Below are 27,600 nucleotides of genomic sequence, written 5' to 3'. Positions count from 1 at the left end.
TTCCCTGGCCTAGCGGGCGGGTGGTCCCCGGGTCCCCGGGAGTCGCGCCTCGCTAGGCATGCAGAATGGGTGCCGAGGCCGGAACCGAGGGCTCCGGGAGCAGCGAGTCGGGTTGGGGTTTGGAGAGGCGGCGCCCACCGCCAGGTCTGTGTAGTCGGTGGTGACTGATAACAGGGTGTCTCGTTCAAACAGGGCCGGCGCGGAATCGGGGCTCCGCGGGCGGGGAGGGGCGCACCCTCCGTCCCTAGGCTCGCAGCAAACGGCAGCCTTTCTCTCGCCCGCAGAGCTTTTGGCGGAGGCTCTGGATGGTGCTGCCTGGCCCGGCCCCGGGCCGGGGGTCTCTAGCTCTCGCCAGCATTAAAGGCGGGGGTTGCAGCTTGCGGGTCTGAGCAGGTCGGGTGTTCCTCAGCCTCAGTTTCCTCACCTGTAACATGGAGATGATCCCGGGTCCCTGGCGCCACGTCCCTGAGGCCTGGGTCTCGCAGACAGGGCCACCAGTCCGCCTCGGCCGCCAAGATGGGGTCCCGGGCGTCATCCAGGAGCCGAGTCGGTGTAAACTCGTGGAGCACCCGCACCTGTACGGGGACCTTCCATTCATGCCTTTGTCTTCCCTGGTGTTTGCATGGAGGAGTGAGGAAAGAAAATTTGTAAAACTGTTGGGGAGAAAGCTCCAGATTGGGAAAATTGGAGGTTCCTGCCCGTTTTAGTGGAGGGTTTTTTGCAGACTCGAAGCCATGATTCGGGTATTTATATATTGTAACGTATGCCGCGAGTTAATAGCGACAAAGATGGATTTGTAGGTGTTGTAGACGGTCCCGGGGGCTCCCGGGATCACTCCTCCTTCCGCGCCCACTAGTTTCACTAGTGACATTTTGTTACTCCCCAGGAATTGCAGGTTTCAAGAGGGGAGTGAAAGGGTACTTATTTCGAACGGATATTTGCTTTTGTCCACTCCAACTCAGCGCTTTTACCGTAACAGGTTCCGGTGGGCAGATCCCAGTCCATGTGGGGGAGGGGAGGACAAGAAATACTCAGAAAGTGAGTGGGAGGGACGAGCAGTTCAGGTGCTGCTTTGGCCCCGCCCTGGAGGGTTGGCGTCGCAGTCTGGTCTGTGGACTCCCCTTTGGTGAAGGGTGCAGTGTAGGTAGTTCCGTCTTCCAGTGGCTCTACTGGAAGGCCGTGGGTTCATTGTCTGCAAAGAGGTACTATGAAAGAGAACATACCGCAGTGAGTTTGGGATTTGTGGTATTGGATGACCAGGAACCCAAATAAAAGTGCCCAGCACAGCATGCTGTCATAGACAGCCTCCTGTTTACATTTTTGGGGACAGGTGGATGAAAATGTGACTTTATTAACGACCATGAAATCCCCCGGCGGCATTCGTGGACTGTCTTGCTGGGCTCTTTCAGAGGAGAGCCTTAGCGGAAGCCATCTGAGTTGGCTGGGAGGTTTGTAATAATTTATGGCTGGTATTTGAGGAGGAGGAAGGAGGCACTGAAAATAAGCACTTTGATCTGTTCTCACTGAACTCCGACAGAACAGCTCTGGCAACTTCCTCAGTTGGTGAGCCGCTTCACGCTTCATGTCACAGCAGATGCAGTCACCCCCCTGTCCAGAAATCAGTTTGGATCTGATACCAAACAAAGCATGCTCTTTCACCAGCGTGCCGGTGCCCAGGCATCAGCACTCCTGGATGTGGTGGGATCTTCTGAGTTGGCAGCTCCGGGTCTGAAATACTGCCTGTCTCAGGGGTATAGCTGAGCCCTTTCCAACCACTGGGTGGGATTCAAATTGTCCATTGAAGGAGGGGACAAGCAATTTTGAAAGTCCCAATATATAGCAGAATCATTTTTGTTTCATATGCATTCCAGATTTAAAGGTGATGCATCAGAGGATTTCTGCCACCCCTCCCCCCCCCCAACATTTGTGGGGTGGAATGGGATGTGGTGGGTCTCACACATGGGAAACTGGGTGTTAGAAAATGCACAGGGGGTGGGGTGCAGGTAGATGGAGCTGCTTATTCTAATCAGGCCTTCTTTCCCATGTTGCCTTTAGCAGTTTCTGGACTCAGATTGTCAACTTCCTTAAACTAAATTTATCAGCCTGTCCTGGGGCCTTTTGGCTGTGTTGTGCCCTTGTGACTGTAAGAGGTAGGCTGTGACATTTTTCTGGGATCCTTGAAGAGATGGTTACCTCTGTGGTCATAGTAAGTGGAAAGTTCTCTATGTGCTTCAGGAGAGTAAAATTAAATTAAAATTTTAAATGCTGGTAAGTCAGCATTACTGAAAAGTACCTACTTTTAGTTTTCATCAGATTGTCTTCAGCTCAGGCCCTTCCTTCTTTATCTGCCACTGTGACACATTTTGGGTACATGTTCCTTCTGAAAAAGATGGGAGATCAATCTGAGCCTCTCACTGCATCCCAAAGCTTTCATTTCTGCCTCTGCGGTCACTTCCTGGAGTCCTCGTGTTGACTGCTGGCCAGGAAGGTGGGGTAGGAGTTCATGACCCTGAGCAGTCAGCGACTTTTCCTCATTCGGGCCCTGTGCAGAGGCAGGAGTAACAGGTTGCTCTTCCCTCCAAGAATCTCCCAGGCCTGCCCTTTGACTGGAAGATGTCGGTCCTCGCTACCCTGTTTAAGTATGTCGATGAAAATCAGGATCGCTACATCAAGGTAAGGGAATATTTATTTATTCCAATAAACTTAAAATCCAGTTTAGTCCTTTGGGGCTCAGGGGAACTAATGTGAGTTATGCTGCTTAAATCAAGTATTAAAGACAGACAAACACTGCATGATCTCATTTCTATGTGCAATCTGAACAAGGAACTCAGAGAAGCAGGGAGTAGAACGGTGGTTGCCAGGGGCTACGGGAAGTGGTGAGATCCTGATCTTAGGCAAAGGGCACACACTTTCAGTTATAAGAAGAGTTCTGGAGGCCCAATGTACAGCGTGGTTACCATAGTTAACAATACTATGTTGTAAACTTGAATCTGCTAAGAGAGTAGTTCTTAAGTGTTCTCACAGAAAAAAAAAAATGTGTGTGTGTGTGTATGAAAAATATATGAAAAATAATACAATAATAATATGAGAATAAACTATTTCCTTTATAACTGTAAACCTACTTTTGCCTCGCCCTGTATATATAAGTCTAGAGATCTTTTCCTTTACCTCCTCATTACACTATAGAAATTATAATTTTGGCTTTGGCAGAAAGTCTTAATATATGTTTCTAGAAATGGCAGAGCTAATTGAGATTTTTGTTTAATCTTCATCTATAATTTCTTGTAGTAGATTAAAGACCTGTTTTGCATTTAGGATGTTTTCAATGCTTCAGTAGCATTATAGATTAATCTGTTACTTGAGTTTAATTCAAAGAATCATGCTTTAAAGTTATTCTTGGTAGACACATTTCAGATGAAATCTTTAGAGTTCTCATTCTAAAACTTATACTTTAGAGAACTTGCCATTATAAGGATGATAACTAAGCTAACCTGGACTGAAAACCTTGGGTAGTTTCTGTACCTCTCAGTTGTAATTTTGTTAGATTCAGATATAAAGGTATTGATGGACTCTGTTCATTTTATATTCACCTCATGCTTAATTGTTAAAAATACGCATTCTGACATGTTTCTGTTATGCTATATAGCTCTTGCTACAGGGTCAGTAAAAGTAGGTTTTGATGGATCTGTTTTTCCATGTGTGGTCAACATGCTCAACATGGAGTGGCCACAGGTAGCAGGTCAACGTTGGGTGCCTGAAACACGGCAAAAGTATGGATGCCTTTCTCCCTTTAGGAGCACCTTTTGAGAATCCCTTTTTGCTTATTGTCCACAAACAGAAGCTTGCGGAATGGGTGGCCATCCAGAGTGTATCTGCGTGGCCCGAGAAGAGAGGGGAAATCAAGAAGATGATGGAAGTGGCCGCTGCAGATATCAAGCAGTTGGGCGGCTCCGTGGAACTGGTGGATATTGGAAAACAGAAGGTATGAGCGTACCCTCAGATACCCACCCTGCTTGTCTTTCACAAGAAAGGCCTGATTTGGATATAAATCTCTGTGTGGTTTCTTCAGTTGGACTGGGGCACAGGTTTTTGTCATTCTCAGCATTTCTCTGAGAATGTGGAGGGCTATTACCCAATAGTAAGTTAGCATAGAAGCTGTTCTTAGAAAATAACTGAGATTCACCAGAAAGCAGTCTCCTTTCAAACTAGGCAGCTACACTCTATCCACGTAAGTGTAAAAACACGAAGACTCCCACTGTCCCCACACTCTGTCTCCAGCATCCCGACTGCGAGGAATAGCACTTTTTCTTGAAAAAGAGGAACTTTGTGTGTGAGCTGGATTCTGACAGGAAATTGGTTTCTTTCTAACTGAAGTGAACAGTCCACTCACGCTAAGCCATTCCGATGATTTCAGTTCCATGTGAATCACATGTTTCATGCCATGTATTTTCGAAGGCACAGTATCATTTTCTATTGCAGGGTGTGGTGAGGTTTGCTTAATCTCAGTTTTCTTGCCCAATGGTGTGTCAGTTGAGGTCATTGTCCCTGGAGTTTACTGTGGACATTCAGCTCAGTCTCTTCTTTTCATGAGTGGAAGCACCCGAGGCCCAGGCGGGCTTTGCCTCCACTGGGAGCCACACCAGTTCCCAGTGGAGATAAAACCTGGGCCTCCTGATTCCAGTCCAGCCGAGTTTGCGAGGGCTGCACAGGGGGACCTGTGGAGTTACTGAGAGTTACTTACATTGAGTGTTTATGAGTGGAGTTTACTGGAAAGACAAATCTGAGGACCTGTAAAAATCCCGGCAGCCTGGTGCGTTCCTGAATGTACGGTATGCCTAGGGGTCTCAGAGCCCCTGGAGCTTGGGGCAGACACTTTCATCAGCCTATCATTCATCCTGATAGGCTTGTCATTTTTTTACCAGTTGCTCATTTATCTCTTGATTGTAAATTGTTAATTTATTTTCATTACCAATTTAGTCTGTGAGTTTATTAACGTTTATTTTCACAAAGACTATTTTCTAGTAACAAGACGTCTGTGATGGTTCTAGCATGAGTAATCCTTACCCAGTAGCAACACAAAAGGATGTGTGCTTTTCACCCTCTCTGAACCTCCCCATCCCCACCCCCCGCATTTTGCTGGTGTTAATTGTAATGGTAACAGGTTTCCCTGTTGGAATAGAGCTGGGAGAGCTGTTACAGGGCGCAGGGCCAGATTTTTAAGTATAGGCTGGAAAGTTGAGCTGTTGTAGGCATAGGAAAAGCACTGAGCCTGCCTTTGCATCCTGGTTAATGCATTGGCCCCGTTCTTACAGGATCGTTGGAGACCAGGAAGCCTTTCGGAGGACCTGCTCCAGTGCCTACTGTGCACTTTCCTGTGACTTAGTCACTGCATCCTGGTCTACAGCCCTTTCTGTGCAGAACTAATGTGATTTTCAAACACCCATCTTCTGCTTTAAGATTATAGTAGTTTTTATCCATTATTTAGAAAATACTGAACTAAATTGCATCCCAACCTCGCCTCTCATAACATGTTTTGTTGTATAAAAGTTAAAAAAAACAATCTGCCTTTAAAAATTTACCAAATTGCCTGCAATTGGTGAACATAATTCAGTCTTTGTACTCTGGGTTATAGCAAAGTAATTTCTTGTTAATTAAATGACTCAGTTGAGCAATATGATCTTAAACCCTACAATAGAGGGAGGTTGATGCGAAGGGTAAGAACACTTAAGGTATTTTAATAATATCTGCCATAAACACCAGGTTTTTAAACAAAGGCTGTCTTCACATGCTTCCCTCTCCTCTTGCAGCTCCCTGATGGCTCAGAGATACCACTTCCTCCCATTTTACTTGGCAAGCTGGGCTCCGACCCTCAGAAGAAGACAGTGTGCATCTACGGCCATCTGGACGTGCAGCCGGCAGCCCTGGAGGATGGCTGGGACAGCGAGCCCTTCACCCTGGTGGAGCGAGACGGTAAGGATGCTCTGCTGGCAGAGGAGTGCTTCAAATCCTGCTGCTTCTCACCAGCAGAATCACCGGTGCTCCCTTGGCCATCCTCCCAGAACAGGCACTTGTGACCTAATGTCGAAATCAGCTTCCAGAAGTGTACACATGTACACTAGACAGGAACATGAGAAAGCCTTCCCGTTCTGTGGAAATGGGGGTTTGTGGCCTTGGGTCATTGAGGCTTCCCCAGTTCTGAACTGAGGCAGTGCAGCCCTCACATGCTGAGTCTCCACTTGACAACTCTCTGGAAGCACTGGTTCCCCCACCTCCCTGAGTTGTCTTCCTCATCACTCCTCCCCAGCCTGCAGCACCAGCTTAGAACACACCCCTCCCGATCGCACCAGACAGGTTCCCTCAGCAGACACGGCATCGAGGACGCTGGGAGGAGCCCGGGGGATGCATGCCTTTGTCTTGTACACCTCTGTGCAGCGTGGTCCGCACACCCCCGTCACCATGTCAGCATTCCTCGTGGAACGATGATGCTTTTAGGAGAGCTCTTTAGCTTTTGTGAAAAGTTGGGCTCAATTTAAAAGTAAATTCCCAGGGCAGTGATTGCTTTAAGCCTTATACTACTTTGGGGTGGGTCATGTTAAAACTGCCAAACATTTGAAAAACAGTCTTAGGAATGAGGAAGTGAGAGAGCTGACCAGGACAGAGGGAAGCTGAGCCCCTGGCAGGTATGGCCATCCGTGCTCTGCCCTGGTCGCCTCAGGTGCTCTGTGTCACATGACAGCAAGCCAGGGGAAGGCCTTGTTTCCCCAGGAGCAGTCCCAGGAGCAGAGGGGCAGAGGGGAGGGACTGACTCCTCACACTGAGGGAAGCAGCATTGTGCTGTTAGATTTCAGTGATACCTGGAGACATCAGGAACAAGCATAAGTCCCATTCTTCATCAGATTAGATGTGAAATTGGGGTGGGGTGAGATTTGTCATTCTCTTGATAAGGGTGCATCGTGCTTCCCCTCCTCTGCCCAGGTTTTCCACCCTTATTGATATCAGCTGGTTATGGAAGAAGATTTTAACCACTGGCCCACTGATAGTAAGCTCCTGACCTGGGTCTGAAGTTTGTGCCCTGAGTCAGCAGGATCGTGAGCACTGGCTAACTGCCACATCCGCGGGGGACGGGAGAGGGACTTGGAGGCATCCATGTGGCTGCCTTCGATGACGGCAAATTCTCCCATCATTTTAGCAATAGTGCTGGGTAGAGACTTGGGGCTTCCAATGTCAAGAGAAATTCTCAGGGCAGACGTATGTGGTTTCGCTGAGATGTTAACAGATGTTTGCTGAGGGTTCACTCTCCATGTGTCTCCTTGTCATGTTAATGCTATGAATTTGCTGATTGCTGTTCCAGGCAAACTGTACGGGAGAGGTTCAACTGATGACAAGGGGCCAGTGGCCGGCTGGATGAATGCCCTGGAAGCCTTTCAGAAAACAAGTCAAGTATGTCACCCTCCTTGAGCCTGGTTCACCCCGTTCCATCTGAGCGTAACAAGGCCGGGCTTCTCAAGATCAAAGATCACTAGGATGTGAGACAGCAGGCTCCCCACAAAGTGTCAGCCCAGTGACTCAGATTTTAGATGAAAGGTTGTGTTCCAGCTTCAGGAAACGCTGCAGGTGTAATTGTTTTACGGTGTTCAAGGGTCACACTATTGATGACTCGGCAGGAACCCAGGCCACACACAAATGACCCGCCCACCTGGACTGTGGTAGCGGACAAACCCCTTTCTCTGCATGGTTTACAGCTTCCTGAAATTACATTTTATTTTTAGAAATATATTTCCTTAACTGGGAAATCTCCACTCCTTGTTGAAAGTTTGTAAACTTTAGAGAAGTAGAGAGAAAATGTTGCCTAGAATCTCAACCCTAAGAGACTTAATATTTTGGTACTTACCAATCTTTTCAACTGTCTTAACCTAATTGTGATCAAGTGTACAGATTGTTTTTGCATCTTGCCTTTCTCTTGTATCATGATAAAATTAGAATTGTAAGACAAGCATATTTGTTAGAGCATGAAATGGTAGATCCAAATAGGGCCCAGGGGTCCATTGTGCACAGGAGAAAGCCGAGGCCCAGAACCACTGGATGGCAGTGCTCTCATGGCTGCCACAAGCTGGGCACAGGGACTGAGGGCAACTGAGAGAAGGGGTGACCGTGTGCAGGGCAGAGCCACCCAGAGCAGCTCCACTTACCTGTTCCATATACCAAGGTCCCCAGAAGGATTCCATCTGAGGGCCAGAGGAGGGGAAGTGTGCCTGAGCAGTGCCACCCGAGGGCAGTTCTGAATAGGATTGTGCAAACTTGAGACCCAGTGAGGCCCTGCCATGCCACAGCCTTCATTTTCTCGTGTGTGGAAGGCCACCTGCCTCACCGCACAGCGCTACAGAGAGGAGTCGGATGGACAGACGGCAGCATCCTCTCTTTAAGAAAAAGTACTGTAGTGCAAGCAGGAGGTCATAGTGCAGGAGCACCTTTTAAATTAGGAAGAGGCTTTCCCTCCCTCGAGGGCACTGGTGGTGGCCACAAGGGTGCCAATGAAGACTCCTCTGGTTTCTTTGCGTACAGCCTTCAGAGAGCAGCTCAGGCCTTAATGGAGAGACTCCTGACCTGCGCTGGGTGAGCACCTAGATCCCTGTGACTCAGAAGTGTGGTCACCTGAGGAGTTGCTGGCAAGGAGCTCTCAGTGAGGATGTAGCTGTGGCTGCAGCCAGGCTTGTCCCCTGACACAGCCCAGAACCTGGGGACTGAGGGTCATTGAGGACTGTATACCTCCTGCCAGAGTGCTTGGTCTGGAGGAAGTTGGGCATTTGAAATTGGTGATTTCACATTTGGTGACTTCCTGTACGTTGTCTCTAAGAACTAAAGGTATGTGAAAGCTGAATGCCTGTGACTCTCTTTTCCTATCACAGGAAATCCCTGTTAACATCCGATTCTGTCTGGAGGGCATGGAGGAGTCGGGCTCCGAGGGCCTGGATGAACTGATTTTTGCCCAGAAGGACACCTTCTTTAAAGACGTGGACTATGTCTGCATTTCTGACAACTACTGGCTGGGGAAGAAGAAGCCCTGCATCACCTACGGCCTCAGGGGCATCTGCTACTTTTTCATCGAGGTATCGGCCACGTTCCCCATGCCCCTTGGTGATTCCCCTGTGGTGCTCCATGCCCAGTGCCATCAGAATCAGCGTCATCCACCTTCAAGCTAGGGTGTATTCTCTGCAGGATTGTCCTGCGCAGTTGAGAAAAGATGAAGTGCTAGTCCGTGTAGGAAGACTGAAACGTAGGCAGAACATTTTAGGAAGACTTCCTTTCAGAAGTGACAGTGTTCATATTTTAGCCCCTAAGCTCTTATCCCTTGACTGAGTGATCTTGAGGGAACCAGGATGTTACCCTCGACATAGAAGCCCAGGAGGATTGACGTGCCACTCGCTGGTGGCTGAGCCTCGGCCTTCTCCTCTACACAGAAAGGTGGGGGTTCCTCCCGCACAGGTGACTGATCAGTTCCTGCAGGTGAGGGTGGTCTGTAGCCAAAAGTTTCGGGAACGATCATAGTTGCTGTACTAAGCACTCACTCTGTGCAAGGCACCTTTCTACCTGCTGTGTGATAACCGACGGGGACACAGTAGCTGGGAGGTGGGCAGTCTTACTCTGCTACAGGTGAGGAGGCAGAGGCCCAGGGCCGTTACTGCCTTATCCTGGTTACACATCGTGGCAACGGTGGGGCAGAGACTGACCCCAGGTTCTTGGGCTCCAGGTCCCTGCTGGCTCTTTTTCCTGGTTGCTGTTGCCCTTTTAGTAGCTCTTGCAGGGTATCCCTGAAACCACTGCAAAAGGTTCTGAGAGCTAGGGGAGTTGCCCTACTCAGTTCTGCTAGCTCACCTGTGCTCAGCACTCCTAGCTCACCTGTGCTCAGCACTCCTAGCTCACCTGTGCTCAGCACTCCTAGCTCACCTGTGCTCAGCACTCCTAGCTCACCTGTGCTCAGCACTCCTAGCTCACCTGTGCTCAGCACTCCTAGCTCACCTGTGCTCAGCACTCCTAGCTCACCTGTGCTCAGCACTCCTAGCTCACCTGTGCTCAGCACTCCTAGCTCACCTGTGCTCAGCACTCCTAGCTCACCTGTGCTCAGCACTCCTAGCTCACCTGTGCTCAGCACTCCTAGCTCACCTGTGCTCAGCACTCCTAGCTCACCTGTGCTCAGCACTCCTAGCTCACCTGTGCTCAGCACTCCTAGCTCACCTGTGCTCAGCACTCCTAGCTCACCTGTGCTCAGCACTCCTAGCTCACCTGTGCTCAGCACTCCTAGCTCACCTGTGCTCAGCACTCCTAGCTCACCTGTGCTCAGCACTCCTAGCTCACCTGTGCTCAGCACTCCTAGCTCACCTGTGCTCAGCACTCCTAGCTCACCTGTGCTCAGCACTCCTAGCTCACCTGTGCTCAGTACTCCTAGTTCACCTATGATTATATTTTGGTTTACCTTTGGTTGGCATTTCCAAGGGTATTTTCTGTCGTTTCAAGTTTTGTAATTTAGGAAATGCCTTGCTTTGCTCATCGAGGGAACAAATTTTGATTTTAAAAATTGCCTGTCAGGTCTTGTGAATGTTCTTGGTTCAATTTACTGTCACATGATAAAAATAAGCTCCTGCTAAGCAGCCTAATAGAGTGGTCTTTGTTCCTTCCAGGTGGAATGCAGTGACAAAGACCTGCACTCTGGGGTGTACGGGGGCTCAGTGCACGAGGCCATGACGGATCTCATTACGCTGATGGGTAAGCCGGGTTTCAGTCACGACTTGGTGATTTGGGAGACCAGCTGGTGGGCTCTTTCCAGGCTGTCATCAGCATTTGGTGCATTCCAGCGTTCTTCATGATCTACTTCCCTGTTAACTCTGGGGCTCCCTTGCTCTGCTCACTGTTCCCTTTAAAAGATTGGGTATGGATGCCTCGTTTCTGCCTTCCTCTTCCTCACACCCTTACCTCCCTGTGTAGCTAAACCCTGTCTCACCTCTAGGACCCAGCTGGGCACCCTTGGCTCCTTCAGCCCTGTCTGGCCCTGTCTAGCCTTTCCCCTAGATTCCCACAACTGTCCTTCCTCTGGACACGTATGTCACGTCTCTCAGAGAGCATCTGCTTCAGACCGTTTGACATTGTAACTGGCCACAGCGAGGGCTCCTGCGTGGTCGGCTCTTTGAGATGAGGCCCCAGCTCACTCTCCCTGGCGTCCTGTGGCCTCACCATATGGTTTGTTGTGCTGTTTCCTTCCCGGATGGATGGTGGCTGCCATCTGTGGAGTCTGTTGCTCCTGGGACTGGAGTCTACTCTGTCCCTCTCTCTAGTTCCCTCTCAGCTTGGGAGCAGCTATTTTCTTGTGGGAACCATGTTGAAAAGGCAATATTGGAGAGTGTCTTGGTTTTTAGAGGAGGTCTGGGGTCCCTCTGCTCAGTGTGTCCTGGTCTGTGACCGTGGACAGCTCACCTGTCCCTTCGTATCTAAGCCTCTTTGTCTTAAAGTGGGAAGATGGCACTGCTCACCTCACTGGGTTATTACGGTAGTTAACTGACGTATGAGCACAAGTATCCGAGCCCTCACGTGTGCCCAGGAAAGGTGACCACAGGGCTCTTGTGCCAGGACTCCCTGCAGCCTGTGCGCTGAGCACCCACCGTTCCCTTTCTCCTCCAGGCTGCTTGGTGGACAGGAAGGGGAAGATCCTCATCCCCGGCATCAACGAGGCTGTGGCGCCCGTGACAGAGGAGGAGCTGAAGCTCTACGACCAGATCGACTTTGACCTGGAGGAGTATGCCAAGGATGTGGGGGCGCAGACCCTGCTGCACGGCTGCAAGGTGCTGCCTTGGCCACACCAAGACCTGTCTGTCCCCAAGCCTCCCAACTGTAGGGGCCCCGTGGGAAGGAGCAGAGGGGCTGGCAGAGATCTGGGCATTTCTGTGGGCACCTGAGTCATCGAAAGGTGCAGACCACTCCCAGGCTGGGTGCTGAGAGGTTGTTAGAAATGTCAAATATTGACGGGTGATGATGTGGGCCCTGGAATACATGCAGAGAAAACCTAGAGGCCGGTAGCTCTCGCCTGTTTGCGTGTGTAGGATGATCTCTAGGACAGGCCAGAGACGGTGGAAGGCCTCGCTGGTAGAGCCCACTCAGTTCCTGGTTTATGAGGTCGGGATATAAGTCACATTCAGGTCAGCCAGCATTAACTGAACTCCTGCGGGGTCTGCACCTCCTTCCTGTGCTCAGGAAAGGGCCGGCTGTGACTAAGAGGGACCTCCCAAATGACATTCCTGTCTCCTCTGAAAGCTGCCCCCTGAACTGCTCTGCCATTTTCTGCAGAAAGATGTCCTAATGCACAGATGGCGGTTCCCATCCCTCTCCCTCCACGGGATCGAAGGTGCCTTCTCCGGCTCAGGGGCCAAGACCGTGATTCCTAGGAAAGTGGTTGGCAAGTTCTCCATCAGGCTCGTGCCCAACATGACTCCTGAGGTTGTCAGCGAGCAGGTACATGGGGCAGTGGGACTCAGGGAGGGGGCTGTCGTGCACCGGCAAAGATTCAGGGGCCAAAAGGTTTTCCTCCGAACAACTGAAAAACACAAACCCAAAACCACATGTCCCCACCTCTTGGCTATGGCCCACTCAGTAATTACTAGAATAAGCAGTTCAGAAACTGATCGAAGATAAAGGCCACATAAAAGCATTACGTGTAAGTGACCTTTGTCAGTGCTGAGGCATGCCCAAACCTGATCTCTGACTTCAGGTCAGATGCTGACTTTGGGTCCAATATGTTATGGTGAGGGTCCAAGGGAGCACCCTCTGGGCCGTGGTGAGGAGCGGAGGGGAAGACTCTTATCAGGGAAGATATCGAGGGGCAAATTCTGATCACTGCAGGCCTGCCAGGCTTCCCGGGAGCAGTCATCCAGATGGGAAGGTTTGGAGGATAGAATTAAGGGCTTCCCTATGGGGAGAGGACACTGAGGACTGGCATTTTGTCATCAAGACGTCTCCCTGGGTCGGCACCTGGCTCTATTTTGGTCTGGATGTGGTCTTTTTATAAAGCAAGTCAAAGAACAATTTTGAAAACTTGGTTTAAATATTATCATTATATGGGAACATCTACATAAAGGGTGAATTAAAACATTACCTTTTACCTGCAAATAACTGGCTTTTGATTCTTGATAAAAATCCCCTTTTCTGTTATCACAGTTATGCAGATCAGCATTTAGCAGCAGAAAATTCACTGTAGACTCACTCTAGACCCATTGTAGACCTGTTGTAGTCTCACTGTGGACTCATGGTGGACTTACCATAGGCTAATTGTAAATCACTGTAGACTCACTCTAGACCCATTGTAGACCTGTTGTAGTCTCACTGTGGACTCATGGTGGACTTACCATAGGCTAATTGTAAATCACTGTAGACTCACTCTAGATCCATTGTAGACCTGTGTGGATTCACTGTAGACTCCTGGTGGACTTACTACAGGTTACTTACAAGCCATGTGGACTCACTGTAGATCTGCCGTGGGTCAGGAGCAGAGCTTTATAATACATTATGTCTCTTCTGTTTGTGGTTCAGGTTACAAAGTACTTGACAAAGAAGTTTGCTGAACTGCAGAGCCCCAACAAATTCAAGGTGTACATGGGCCATGGTGGGAAGCCCTGGGTGTCTGACTTCAACCACCCTCATTACATGGCTGGGAGAAGAGCCCTGAAAACAGGTCAGACATTCTCCCGGGGACAATGCCAGCGCCCTCAGCATGTCTGCTAGGGCTCTGCCATGTTATATGACATGTAGCTAAATAGTGATGCTGTGAGGGGCTGCTATCCCAGGGTCTGACCTTGGTGCTGCAGGTAGTGGGTATGCGGGGAGCCTCAGCCCCCAAGCTCACTATTTCTTTTATTTCATTCCCTCCAGTTTTTGGTGTTGAGCCGGACTTAACCAGGGAAGGTGGCAGTATTCCTGTGACTTTGACTTTTCAGGAGGCCACAGGCAAGAATGTCATGTTGTTGCCTGTGGGGTCCGCTGATGATGGCGCCCACTCCCAGAACGAAAAACTCAACAGGTGAGGCTCTGGATCCTCAGTCCTGAGTCTGGTTAGTTTCCTGTGGGTACCAGTGAGAATCCTGTGAAAGCCAGGGCATCCCTGCACCCCTTCCTCCTCCACACCTGCCCCTTTCCTGCTGCTAAGAGGTGATTTCTGGAGCCCCTTCCCCCTGCGCTCTCTACCATCTGTCCTTGGTGGAGGGAACACTGGTGGGAGGTAGGGAAGGAAGCCTGTGGGAGGTGGCAGTTCTTCAGAACAGGTTTCACCCAGTGGTCTGTTGATCTCTGTGCTTCCCCGGCGACTCCTGAAGGACCCCTGCACCTTCCTGTTTGGAAGTCCTCATGTCATTACTGGCTCCATAAGCTACTTTTCTCCTTCCTGGCTTATACAGACGTGATGGGATCTTTAACCAACAGAGACGGAAGTTGATCTCTGAGTTGGCAGCTGTGAGGAGAGACCCACGAAGGCAGGGAGACTCAAGGCAGTCAGGAAGAGCAGAGGAGGATAGGAAACGGGTCGTCTTGGGGTCAGGGACTAAGAGGCAGAGGCCCTGCATGGAGGGTGGAAGGGAGGGACAGAGACCAAGGTCCTAGGACACCAGGTGGTGGCTTCGGATCCAAACAAACAACAGAGGGCCATGATCAAGGCAAGGCCTTTGGTAGTTGGGGGCTAGGTGAGATCCCATCTATTCGATGAGTCCAGGGCCAGGACCGGTCCCTGCCGGGACACTTGGGCTGAGCCTATATTTGAGAACCAGGTGCCCAAATTCTAAAGGCAAGCAGAACTCAGGTCCCGCACACCAGGACGGTGGGATGCTCCCAGAATGCCACATGCATGCCTGGACCACGGGACACCAGCCAACGCCATGACTTGTTCCTCTCCATCAGGCACAACTACATAGAAGGAACCAAAATGTTGGCTGCGTACCTGTATGAAGTGTCTCAGCTGAAGAACTGAGAGGCCCCGTGTCCCTGGAGCACCTCTGAAGGCACCTGCCCTCCACCTGCATCCTCTCTGATCGCTCCAGAAGCAGCCTGTCTTCCTCCTCTCTTGTCACACCACACACAGACATCCAGGAATGGACATGGGAGCACCAACCTGTTCCTGAATGACATGGCCTACACCGGGCAGTTACACATGTTCAGTCCTGGGGTATCAGTGACCCCGAATGTCAGCTGAATTCTCCGAGATGCCCAGCATGGCTTGGTCTCCAGGACTCACAGCAAGAGTTCTTCTGTAGAAGGTCCTGGTTGACATCTAGTCAGACTAAACAGAGGCCTGCTGATCCTGGCCCCACCTCTGCCTTTGATTCAGGGTCATGCACACGGAGTGTCTAGGTGGGGCGTGTGATGAGTGAGGGCCTCCCTTTCTGGTCCCTTGCTGTCCTGCAGTTCTGTCCTTTACTGAACACTTTAACCCTCCTGTCTTCTTGCTAACCCTCCAAACCTGAACCTAACTGGAAGGATCATGTGGTCTGTCTGTGCCGATGAATAAAAAGTACAAATGGAGCCTCTGGAAGCATCCCTGCCCCCTGACTTACCCAGGAGCACCCTGCGTGTGGAGGGTGGCGTGTTGTGAGGGCTTCAGGTTGGGGTGGGTCTTCTCTCCCAGGTCCCCAGGTGGAGTGGAGACTCACGGCCCCTCCATAGCTGTTAGGGAAGTGTCTATCCCAGCCGTGGGCAAACTACGGCCCGCGGGCCGGATCCTGCCCGTTTGAAATGAATAAAACTAAAAGAAAAAAAAGACCGTACCCTTTTATGTAATGATGTTTACTTTGAATTTATATTAGTTCACACAAACACTCCATCCATGCTTTTGTTCCGGCCCTCCGGTCCAGTTTAAGAACCCATTATGGTCCTCGAGTCAAAAAGTTTGCCCACCCCTGGTCTATCCCCATCCCATGCCTTCTGCTGCCTAGACACCAAAAATCAAGTGAGATTGGTTTAAACAAATGGAAGTTTATTGGCCCAGCTGGTAAAAAGCCCAGAGTAAACGGGAAACAGGGCTTAATTCATTTCAAAGTCTATAGTTTGTCCACATTGCTGACCATCTTCACTCAGATCAGAACTGGGATGTGAAACGGGGCTGCTATTTATTGAGCCCTCATGCCTACACTGATGGGACAGAATGATGACATTAGAAGTCATTGCTTTAGCTCAGCCCGTGTGGCTCAATGATTGAACATTGACCCATGAACCAGGAGGTCATAGTTCGATTCCTGATTAGGACACATGCTCGTGTTGCGGACTCAGTCCCCAGTAGAGGGCATGCAGAAGGCAGCTGATCGATGATTCTCTCTCATCATTGATATTTCTCTCTCCTCTCTGAAGTCAATACAAATATATATATATTTATATTTTTAAAAAATTGTTTTGGCCCCCATGCCCTCTCTGACACCTTCACTCCCGGGTCCTTCCCTGCCCTGGAGTCACCTCCACGGTGTCTTGAAGCCTATGTTGTGCATTCTCATCTTCCTAACCAGCCGTCCTTCTTGTCCTCAGGGAGGCTTATCCTGGGAGATGGTGCTCATCAGCAAAGTGCTGTGCCTTCCTGGGATTGTCTATCCCAAAGTTGTCCAGGATTGCTTCCCTGTTACTCCACCAGGAGCTGGCATTGACAAAGATACAGCTGCCTGTTATTTAGAAAAAGGCAGAACTGCTGGGCCGAGGAGAGGACGGGCTGAGAGGAGGTTTCGGACCTAAGAGAAAGAAGTTCATCTGCTCTTGGTGTCTGGATCAGAAAGGTGATGATAGGCATGTGAGGATCCTTAAACCACAGTGTGTTAACTAGTGAGGATATGGCTAGGCTACAGTGTCCGAACCAACCAGAGCTTCCCCCATTTCTCTGCTACACGGCCTCACAGCCAGGCCGGGGCTGGAGCGGGTGCTCCTGCCCTCAGTGTCATGGCCCATGACCTCTGCTCCGCACCCTGCAACCCCACTGTAGTCCCACCCAGAGACCAGGAGCAGGCAATCCAGAATGAACTGATGTTTCTTCTTTTGGCATCTTACTCGGAAAGTGCTCCCAGAAGTGGGCAATGGGCCTGGCTGACATTCCTATCGCTGTGCAGGAGAAAGACAGATATTAGGGAGTCAACCTTTAAGTCTGTTACACCAGGATGATACTATGACATTTGTCCCAAGGAAAACTGAGGAAAAGTAAAAAGTAGATAGCATGGGACTTCATTTATCACTTTTCAGAGAAAATTGTAACATCTGCGTCCACCTGAGGCTTTGGGGAACACTGAGTGGTGAGGGAGGCAGTATTAGTCTGAAATAGGTCTTTTTTGAAATCTTGGTTATTTTAAGCTGGTTATCTTCAAGTAATAAAAGACACAGGAAGAATCTTTACCTTCCCCCTAATTGCCTTTGACCTTCCCCCTACCTGCCTATAATATTTAGACAGGAAGGGAACTAGCATCATAGGCAACTACAGTTCACTATGAACTAGGTGTGATAGGAAGGAATCTGGCAATCCCTTGACCAAAGTCCTCTCTGTGTTCCCTTGTTCAAGATGGCCCAGCAAACATTTACTTACCAAAGTTTTCTCTTCCATCTCCTTGTGAATTACTTTCCTGCCCCTGGAAGTTCCACCCCCAACCCCCACCACCACCACCACCCTCTTCTCCTTAGCTCTAGAGGGCACACAAGCCTGAACTGCCTGATTTATCCTCAGGTCTCATTCTTAGGAGACATCAGACATACCTAATATATATGCTCATTTAGTCCAGCCCAAAGAACTTAGAAGGGTAAAAGGAAAAATAATTTTTCTGTCACTTTGGGACTGTCGGATGAGACCCTGGGCATCTGACATAGGTCGGCACATGGTGAGTAAGAGTTCTTCCTGTGTCAGCACCCCTGGAATCCCCAAAAGTGGGGTCCGTGGAGCGAGAGGGATAAGAATCTTTTCTTCCCCTCTTTCTAAATTTGGATTAGCAGGAGAAAATTTGTGAAAGTAGTTTCTTGAGCAAACATGGTTCCGGTAAAGGTTTGAATACTCTTGTTTTCTGCTGGTCCTGTTCCCCCTGGAATGGTCTGGTTTTCTTGGTCTATGCCAATTTGTCTTGTTCTGTTTTAAGAGCTTGGTTTTGATCTTGTCTTTGGTCTCTGGTCTCAGAAGGTGCACATATACACAGGCATTAGACTAGAGCTTCCAGGCAGCTGTAGCCAATTAACTGTCATCTTTTTGCCTTTTTGTCCAACTGCGCCAGCTCTAGGGGGAAGTGGTCATGAGGGATCCCAGTCCATAGGGGCCTTTGCCATCTCAACCTTCCTGTGTTACTGCTTGTAGCAGCAACGGGCTTTTACCCTCTTAGACTATCCTGGGAATGAACCTTTGGTTCTTGTGGAAATGTCTTGCTTCCTTGGTTAAATCATAAGAGGCTAGGGGATTTGGAAGTTCACAGCCTGTTGGGGTTGAATTATATCCCCCAAAATTTGTATGTTGAAGTTCTAACTCCCACCACCTCAGACTGATGATTTGAAAATAGGTCTTTGCAGGTGTAGTCATAATGAAGCCATTCTGAGTAGCCTGGGCCCAACTCCAGGATGGCTGGTGTCCTTGTGAAAGGTGAGTTTTGCACAGAGATATGCTCATAGGGAGATGCCATGTGAAATGAAGGCAGGAATCAGGGATGTATTTGAAGACAGCAAACCCAGGATTGCCAGTGACTGCCAGGAGCCAGGAAGGAGCCCAGGGACTGGCTCTCCCTCACTGCCCTCAGAGGAACAGGCCCTGAGGACACCCTGGTTTGGGACTTTTGGCCTCCAGAATGTGAGACAGAGGGTTTCTGCCCCACTTGTGGCAGCCTGAGCAACCCAACACATGGCCAGTAACCCCGACCTAGCTGCTAGCAGGGCTCTGCCAACTGCTCAAGGTAACAGTGATCATTCACATCACCGCTATCTCAGCTGTGCTGGCCTGGGCCCGTGCACCCACTCACTCTTAGGGTGACACTCCACACATGCACAGTGATGCTTCTGGGTTGTGATGCACAGCCTGAGTGGCCCCGATGGCCTGCGGTAACATCAGATGACTTCCAGGCCACTACCTCATTGCATGCCTGTGCATATAAGACTCATTGTTTCTCCTCCCCCAGATTGGCTGATCGCCTCTGAAGCATCTTTGTTTTCCAGTGTGAATGGCCCACTATCCCAGCCTTGTCTTTCTTTGGGGCAGATGGTGGAGCACAGACAAGCATTTACAACGCGGTATATAATGTGACTGCTGAGGGCCGTGGTGAGGTTTCCTCTTCCGCTCTTCATTGAGGTCCAAGGGAACTGCGAGAGGCTTCGGAAATCCTGCCCAATGGACCCCAAACTGGGAAGAATGGTGAGTGAGCCCTCAGGTGTTCGGAGAGCAGGGACCAGAGTGTTGGACATGTATTTGCCCAAAGAGTGGGGGTAACACGCAGGAGCCAGGCGAACAGAGCAGGTGCTGCATGAGGTCCATGAGCTGCTGCTGCTTAGAAGTGCTCTCAGGTGCCACTGTCTCTTCTGGGAAAGGAGCCGTGTTGAGGTGGTTTACGGTGCACTCTGGGTGGCTACCTGTTCTTATAAACACGTGGCATTCTTTTCAAGTGGTTTCCTAGTGCTGGGACACAGTCATGCTAGGTGGATGGTGGCAGCCAGTGTGGACTCGAGGCCCAGGCAGGTTCTCTGGTGCACTGGGACCTACCACAGCACACTTGTCTGTGCTCCGTTTTTCTTCACACAGAAAGCAATATTATTAGTAAAACCGTGGCAGAACCCCTAGTTGCTGAATACAAAGGGTGAGAGAATCGTATGCATGTAGGTACAATTGGTGCCTTTCTCACTAAACCCTGAACTCTGCTCCCCCACCCCAATCCCAAACATTAGTCTGGGATGGGGCCTAGGAATCTGCATTTTAAGTGTATGATTGCATCACTTTTACCCCATTCACAGATGTGTGCAACCATCACCATGGTTGATTTTAGGATATTTTCATCTCAGAAAGGAACCCTGTGCCCTTAGCTCTTCATCCCTGCCCCCAGCCCTGAGCAACCACTAATTTCCCTGTGCTTCATTTAATAAGAAGCATTCCCAGGGAAGCAAAAATAAACATTAATGATTAGAACAAACCTCAGACTCCATTTTTTAGTCTAGAGGACAGTCGGTCAAGGTTTCTAGCCCTCACTGGGTAGTTCAGTTGGTTAGAATGTCGTCCCGATACACCAAGGTGATTGGTTTGGTCCTGGTCAGGGCGCATACAAGAATCAACCAATGAATAGAACAACAAATGAATAGAACAGCATAAATGAGTAGAACAACAAATCCATCAATTTAAAACAAATATTTCTAGGTGTTGGGCTTGAAGCATCTTTAGACAATGGTGTGAGGGTGATTTTGATGAATTTCCTGGTTTGTGGGTTCAATAACTCTGGCATGTTATGGGTGGACCAGTGAACGTCCAGAGTGGCCCTCACAGCAGCGGGCACCAAATGTGACTGCTGAGGGCCTCCGTGTGCTGTTGTCCCTCCGTGACCCGTTGCAGTGACACCTCTGGAGTTTATATCCAGCTGCCCAGCTTCAGTGTGGGCTTCAGGGAAAGGGGCAAGAGGAGATTGGTAACATTAGTGTGGAGAGTTGTAGCCAGACATTGGAGGAAGCTCGAAGACTCCAGGACCTAGTCTAGTTTACAGGCAGAGCACACCACCTCACAGACAGTGAGAGGGCTGAGATCCAATAGTGGTGCACTAGAGTTTTCAATATGGCCGAAGAACACATTTAGTCTCTGTAATGAGAAGCCAAAAGCAGATAAACTTATGTTTAGAAATTAATGTTTCAGTATTTTATCTTACCTAGAAGTGATCTGAATATTTATCAAATATCCATCATTTAACTTAACGGAGTATAATTTTAAGGTTTCAAGTTACCAAAATATTTTGAAACTAATTTTAAGCAGACATATTTTATGAAACATAATCATTGTTTGGGTGACTGACTGGTGCGAGGAGGGGGCTCCTGGAGATGTCACCGGTAGACACGAGATGGTATGTGTCCAGCCTCAGTCCTCTGACCCTGTCTGGGCACCCAGACTGTAAGTGGGGTATCTTCATTTGGAGGCAAGTCAGGGAAATGCTGGAGCAGGACCATAAGGACACCCTACTCTACTCCTGCCTTAGTCCTGTACACAGGATATAGGTCACCCCTACACACCAGGATGCCAGCACCTCTGTCCCCAAGCACCTCTCCCTGCTGGCCCACAATGCCTCAGTGTCCACCCTCTCAATCGCTCTTTCAGGCAATTACAATCCGCCCCATTCAGAAGCTCTTTGGTTGGGACAGAGGTGCCTTTTGGGAGGCATGGCACTGACAGGGAGCACATGCAGCTCCCAGCAGCAGCACAGGAAGCTGGGGGCCTGTCCCCATAGACCCCCAAAGAGAGGGATCCAGAACATCCAGAGGGATTAGGGATTTGAAAAAGGAGAAGAGAAGGGAGGGATGAGCAGAGCTGGAGCTTCTGAAGATTGTGGGAGGGGGGAACCCTGCATGGCCAGGAGCCCCTATTCTAATAGGGATCAGCCTTCAGTTTGCCTGGGGCATCCTGTTCCCTCACAGCACACTCTGCCCTGCAGGTGTGCTGCTGGCGCCCAGCGCCCCTGCCTGCCTCACAGCTGGGTCCGGACCCTGAGCTCACCCTGCTGGGCCGCAGTTATCCATCAGTCCTATGTCCTGGTCCTGGAGCCTGAGGATTTCTGGGACCTGGGCCTCTATGCCTGCTAAGGTATACTGGCAGGACACACAAACTTTCAAGGGAGATTTTCTCCTCTTTAAGCAATCCTGCTTCCCCTCATTTTGGGCAAGTGTGTGGACACACACACACACACACACACACCCGAGCTTGTACACTGCAGCTGGATCCAGCCCAGCCGGGGACTTTGCCTCCCAGAAGGGAGGTCACCGCAGGGACTTCAGATCAACGCTCAGGAGTTCACTCTTAAACCTCCCATCCACTTCCATCAGCACAAATACACATGCTTTAAATGTCTAATTAAAAAGACATAGATTCAAAAACGTAATAAATATCTCTACTGGACAAAAGCAAAACAAAAACATTCAATGGTGAGTGGGATGGGGGCGGAGCAGAAGCATCTAGAAATGAGGCTGCACAGGGTCACAAGGACCCAACACAGAGGGCAGCGGAGCCAGCACCACCGCCGGAACCAGGACTGGCTGGTCTCCCTGCAGGTGACAGCAGGGCTCCCACAGCATTTCTCCACAGAAATAATGACCGAGCGGCGGAGAATACAACTGGTGTTCAGGCGGAGCCTGCAAGTTACTAGTAAAAGTATATGTTAGACTAATAATATCAGACTAGCAATAAGAAAGCTCACAATGTTAATTGGGAAGTGAGTTTACTGCCACTGAAATGCAAACAGTAGAACATGTTTAAATGAATGTGAATGAAATATGTTTACAACCTTCACGGGATAAATGAAGGACTAAGACCATAGAGAAGAGGCAGGCAGATGTGAGTGGAGAATAGGTGGACATGGGACACAACCAATTAGAAATCCTGAAAATGAAAAATCGTTATTGAGAAACTCAGTAGTTCATGTGCATTCTAGACCAGCCACAATCACAAAGAGAATGAATCAGCTGGAAAACATGACTGAGGAATTTAGCCAGAAAGCAGAGAAAAAATGGACAGAAAAGATCAGAGAATGGAAGGATACATGATAGATCAAAAGATTCCAACTGTAGTAGGAGGTCTACAAAAAGAAAAAAGTGAAATGGTGGAGAAGCGACATCAGAAGAGAGAATGACTAAGAATTTCACAGAATAAACAAACACAGATGAAAATGGGTGCTGACACTGAGTATATCAGTCAGATCCATTGTGACGAAGCGGAGAGCCTCAAGGAATAAGAAAATAGGGAAGAGGGTAGTGAACAGCTAGCCAGGGAATGTGTGGGATTGGGGAGCGGGGTGCAGAGAGGCTGCTGGGCTTTGCTGATGAAGGACTTGGGGGCTGGGAGGCTTTGGCTGGTGGAGGGAAGCAAGGACTCCAGGCAGGCAGGACAATGAACAAAGCCCCAGTGGTGTCAGGAAGCTGGAGCCTCCTGAGACTGCTAGGAGGAAGAATCATCTGACTCAGTTAAATTTGGGGTGCTTTTCCCCTTATTCGTGCTTACAGCTTAGATAGTTTTGTTCGTCAACACATTTTGCATTTTCTGCACAATGTTGAAATAGAAGGCGTTTCACTGGTGAACATTAGCTACTCCTGGTGTCTCCACCAAGACTGTGCACTTAGCAAACACCAATTGGGGTTTTAGTCTAGGACAGTGGTCGGCAAACTGCGGCCCCTTGAGTGTAGCTCTTCCACAAAATACCACGTGCGGGTGTGCACGTACAGTGCGATTGAAACTTCGTGGCCACGCTCAAGGGGCCAAATTGCCGCATGTGGCTCGCGAGCCGCAGTTTGCCGACCACTGGGAAGGCAACTCTCAGGATGTGGGAATATGGAGAACACGGCCTAGCCATGATCCAGCTTAAGTTCGAGTGAGGCAGAGAATATTAAGTGAACAAATAATAGAATATTAGTAACGACAAGGAAATAAAGAGCAGGTTGTGCTGGGGGAATGATGCTCCCAAAATACATGTCCACGTGGAGCCTCGGAACCTGAGCTGACTCGCAAGCAGGGTCTTTGCAGATATAATTAGTTAAAATGAGGTTGTACTGGATTGGAGTACTCCATAATCCAGAAACTGGTGGTGACCTTCTAAGAAGAAGAGAGGACACAGGGACACACACAGGACTAGGCCGGGTGAACCGGGGCACAGATCTCAGCAATGCAGCTCTGGGCCAGGGAGCACCCAGGACCACCGGCCACCACCAGAAGGAGGGAGGGAGCTGGACCAGCCCGCAGAACTCTGCCCACCAATTCCTCTCTTACTGTCCTCTCCCCGCCACCCATCCTCTGTCCCATGTCTCCAGGCCCTCTGCCACTCAGTTCCTGTTGCCTTGCCCCTCCCCCCACTCTCCATGGCCTCTCTGTTGTTTTGCCACCTGATTTTACCTGTTGTCCCCAAGATCACTCGGCCACCCCTGCAGGCATCTTAGGTTTATCCTGCTAACACTTTTACACCCAAATCACACAAATGAGATTTAAAAGAAGGAAGCAAAGGCAGTGTCTGTGGCCCAAGCATGGTTAGAAGACCTTGAGCTGGCCCTGGGTCTTGACTCCAGGGTCTGCACCCCATCTATAGTTTGGGGTTCACACCTCTCACCCCTCGAAAGGAAAGCGTGTGCCCTGTCCCAGGCTCAAAGCCAAAGACAACGCAGGCCTTGGAGGAGCTCAGGGTTCAGCTCCGTGGTGACACCTCTCTATGTGACTTCACCGCAGTTAGAGACCTGCCTGTGGGAGAAGCAACAGGCACGTCGGGCCATGTCACTTTTTTTTTTAAAGGATGGTTAGGTGTTGTTGTTCTTTTTTTTTTTTTTAAGAGACTCTGTTGTAATGTACCCCGCAAGTCACAGAAGGACGCCTCAAGAAGTCGAATTAAAGAGTCACATTTATTGCAATCTGGGACTATGAGGGGCCATTTTGCTTTCCCAAATCTCGTAGTAACCAGATGGTCGCAGCCCCAGGGTTATATAGGCAAAAAATCACAAAGGTATTGATTACATCTCAAGGTTTGGAATGAGGAACCTGGTTTGCAAAAAAGCAGTTTACAGAAGCAGAAGCAGCATGTTAAGTATAGTTTTGGGTCTCGGGGTCACTGAATTGACAGAAATACATTATCTAGAGCCCTCGGGTCTGGAATAAGGAAACTAGTTTGCAAAAAGTAGTTTACAGAAGCAGAAACAGCATGTTATAAACACATTATCTAGAGCCCTTGGGTAACCTGGGTTAAACTTAGGCATGTTATCTAAATTACAGTTTTGGGTCTAGAGCCCTCTGACCTTGGGATAACTGGAGAGAGAATCATTGATCAGCTGCCATCTGCATGGCCCCCACTGGGAATAGAGCCTGCAAGCCAGGCATGGGCCCTGACCAGGAATCTAACCATGACCTCCTGGTTCATAGGTTGACACTCAACCATTGAGCCACACCGGCTGGGCATCACTTATTCTTTTTTGGTTAGGATTGTCATGTTTGCAGATGACAGTAGGCTCCGGAGGTGGTGCAGAACCAGGGCAGAGTCTGGGGAAACCCAGATCACTGGCCAGTCTGGAGGGAAGCAAAAGGATCTCAAGAGTCCTTTCTAGGTGACACATGCTGGCATTGCTGCTTTCTACTGGCCTGCACCTGTGCAGTCAGGGGCATGGTCCTCAGACCAGCTGGCTGCCCCTAGGATGGCCCACCATCCAAGCAGGGTCCTCGAAGGGCCGGATGCTGTGCATGCACGACCTCTGGCTCCTGCTGCACAGGGCAGTGCTCTGTGCCTGTGTCCAGCCTGAAGCTCCAGGCCAGGGGACACCAAGCCAGCGGTCAGTGCGAGCTGAGCTTGATTCCGAGCCCTACCTGCACCCAGGACTGTGCGGGACTCCTCCTGCACCTCTTTATCCGGTGATGTCTGTCTCCAGCCATCTGTACCTGTGGGGTGGGCTTCACCTTGGGTTTAGGAGTGAGCCTGAGCTAAGCTCTTCTTTTGGGTCAGACTGCCGGTCAGACCCTGACTAGAGGATGGTGGAGAAACTCCTAGCACTTGGGACTTTCTGGGGAATTCTATTGCTGGAAACTGTCCAGACTGCCCTCCAAAAGCCACGCCTTGACCACTCCCTCTTCAAGACTGGCTGCCAGATTTCATCTGCTCAGGAATGCTTGGTTCAGCCCAGCTCTGCGGGGGAATTAACAGAATCCAGAAAGGCTGTTGGGGGGAGGGGAGGTTCGGGTTTTATTTTTAATCCCCGCATGGTGAGATAAACCAATAAGGCATGTTTCCTGCGTTATAACAAACCCATCAGCTCAGTCCCGGGCAGAGCACCTTCGTAAAGCAATCCCATGGGACTCTAGGTGACTTGGTAAGTGGGGTCTTGGCATCCAAGTTCACCCAGCACAAAGTTTCTCAGAGGCAGAAAAGGGTTTGGCTACAGTGTACGGGAGGAACAGGGAACAGGGCTCGCCGAGGCTCAGTGAGGGGAGGCAGGAAGGCTTTCATTTGGATTCTTTATTCTGCTCAGCAGCAAATGGTGTGGGAGGGACAGCACACCCCACCCAGCCTCTTGTCGGATGCCTGTTGGTTTCAGGGCAGGAGATAGAAGTGTCCTAAGTGTCATTGGCTCAGGCAGCCCATGACGATGTCAAGGCCACCGTCAGCTAAGCACACAGACCATCTAACTGTCCTGGTTGTTGGTGAGAGCTAGGAGAGGAGGAGACCCCAAGGCCAGCCCTGTGGGAGGAGAGGCTTTTGGGTTTGAAGCTGAATTGACTGGGAGAAGGACGGGGTGGGGGTGGGTCCACCACAGAGGATGTGGACACGCCTTCAGAAAGTCTTAAAAGTTATAGTATTTCAAAATAAGGCTTAGTGCAGGGGCACTTAGGGCTTTTGTTACAAATCTAAGAGCAATGAGTTGGAATTAACAGAATCTTATTGGGGGATACTCAATTAAATTGGAAAAGGATGAATGGCTATTAAGCAAATGGTGCTGAGACAACTGGTTAACCATTTATGGCGGGTTCCTCTGTGAGAGTCCCGAAGGTGGGCTTCTCTAGCTGGGCTGGGTTACCTTCTCCGCCAAGATAACACTAGGACCGGGCCTCCAGCTCTCCCTGCCCCCTTCACCTTCCTGTCCTCCAGCACCTCTGCCAGGAATAACCCTTCTCAGTCTCCAGGTTGCTGGTGTGCAATTACCAGTAATTCTAAGTCACGTGTGACTGTAACCCAAGAAAAGAGAAAGGGGTGTGGGAGGCTGGGGAAGTGAGTATGTATGCAATGCGGGGACCCACCCAGGATCTCACAGGCAGGATCTGTGTCCACAGCCCATCTCTGCGGCAAAGGGACACAGGTGCTCAGTCCACTCTGCAGGCACTATGGGGAAGTGCAGTCCTGCAGACCCAGTGTGAGGACCCACCACCGGGGACAATCCTTCAGGAAGCTGGGCCCTGCATGTGCCCTTCCTGTTGGGGTGGGGGTGGGGGCTCCCGCTGAAATACGAACCATTCTTTCTCCTTAAAATTGCTGTTTTCCTTCTTTTCTTGTGGATTTCTTTTCTTCAAATTGCCCCATTTTAGTTTTCATTGGAGAGGAGCACCAAGTCATTTTTTTTAGTGGAAATTGAATGCATGAAAAATAAAAGTAGCAACTCACATATTAATTTATATGGATTGCCTACAAAAAATAGCTTACGCCATTTCAAAGAGCCTTTCCCAGGCATCCAGAGCTTCAAGAGTCCTTTCCTCCTGATGTTTTTGCAGCCCCTAACCCTAACCCCTAGAGTTTAGCTGGATCCAGCCTCATTCAGATCAGAATGAGGCCAAGGATGCTCAAGGGCGGCTCATTGGCGCCATCTTTTGGACCAAATTCTTAACCCGCTTATGCATGAGCAGGGTTCACTTTTACCTGGAATTTACCCACTTCTTAGCTTCCTTTA

The 27,600-nt window shown here is 49.7% G+C and overlaps 2 protein-coding genes across 4 annotated transcripts in view; both read left to right on the top strand.

Annotated features, from left to right (window-relative positions):
- Positions 1–1,051: 1,051 nt before the first annotated feature.
- Positions 1,052–15,562, top strand: CNDP2 (CNDP dipeptidase 2 (metallopeptidase M20 family)). Of its 2 annotated transcripts, none has more exons than XM_015562765.1 (12): positions 1,052–1,227; positions 2,584–2,673; positions 3,839–3,982; positions 5,808–5,970; positions 7,352–7,440; positions 8,907–9,107; positions 10,677–10,761; positions 11,671–11,831; positions 12,334–12,498; positions 13,573–13,714; positions 13,912–14,059; positions 14,929–15,562. In XM_015562765.1, exons 2-12 carry the CDS (start codon positions 2,614–2,616, stop codon positions 14,996–14,998), a joined length of 1,428 nt encoding a protein of 475 aa, XP_015418251.1. In that variant the 5' UTR covers positions 1,052–1,227; positions 2,584–2,613; the 3' UTR covers positions 14,999–15,562. The 2 variants fall into 2 exon arrangements, with proteins under 2 accessions (XP_015418251.1, XP_006761979.1); XM_006761916.2 differs by lacking the exon at positions 1,052–1,227 and adding an exon at positions 2,237–2,488.
- A 3,635-nt stretch (positions 15,563–19,197) lies between these two features.
- Positions 19,198–27,600, top strand: part of CNDP1 (carnosine dipeptidase 1 (metallopeptidase M20 family)) — a 28,373-nt gene continuing 19,970 nt past the window's right edge. The window contains exon 1 of one of the 2 annotated variants that reach the window (XM_006761915.2): positions 19,198–19,372. In XM_006761915.2, coding sequence (XP_006761978.1) covers positions 19,349–19,372 — 24 coding nt within the window. In that variant the 5' untranslated portion in view covers positions 19,198–19,348. Of the gene's footprint in view, positions 19,373–25,898; positions 26,032–27,600 lie in introns of those variants that run through there. The other variant, XM_015562763.1, reaches the window with a different exon arrangement.

The sequence above is a fragment of the Myotis davidii genome, unplaced genomic scaffold (genome assembly GCF_000327345.1).
Source record: "Myotis davidii unplaced genomic scaffold, ASM32734v1 scaffold96, whole genome shotgun sequence".
NCBI classification, from domain to species: domain Eukaryota; kingdom Metazoa; phylum Chordata; class Mammalia; order Chiroptera; family Vespertilionidae; genus Myotis; species Myotis davidii.
This window is presented reverse-complemented; position numbering and strand designations above follow the sequence as displayed.

Bases quoted from the DNA above. Each gene is read 5' to 3' on its own strand.
- CNDP2 (XM_015562765.1), top strand. From the start codon at position 2,614: ATGTCGGTCCTCGCTACCCTGTTTAAGTATGTCGATGAAAATCAGGAT. The intron at 7,441-8,906 runs GTATGTCACCCT...TTCCTATCACAG, and splicing joins CCTTTCAGAAAACAAGTCAA to GAAATCCCTGTTAACATCCG. The intron at 9,108-10,676 runs GTATCGGCCACG...TGTTCCTTCCAG, and splicing joins TCTGCTACTTTTTCATCGAG to GTGGAATGCAGTGACAAAGA.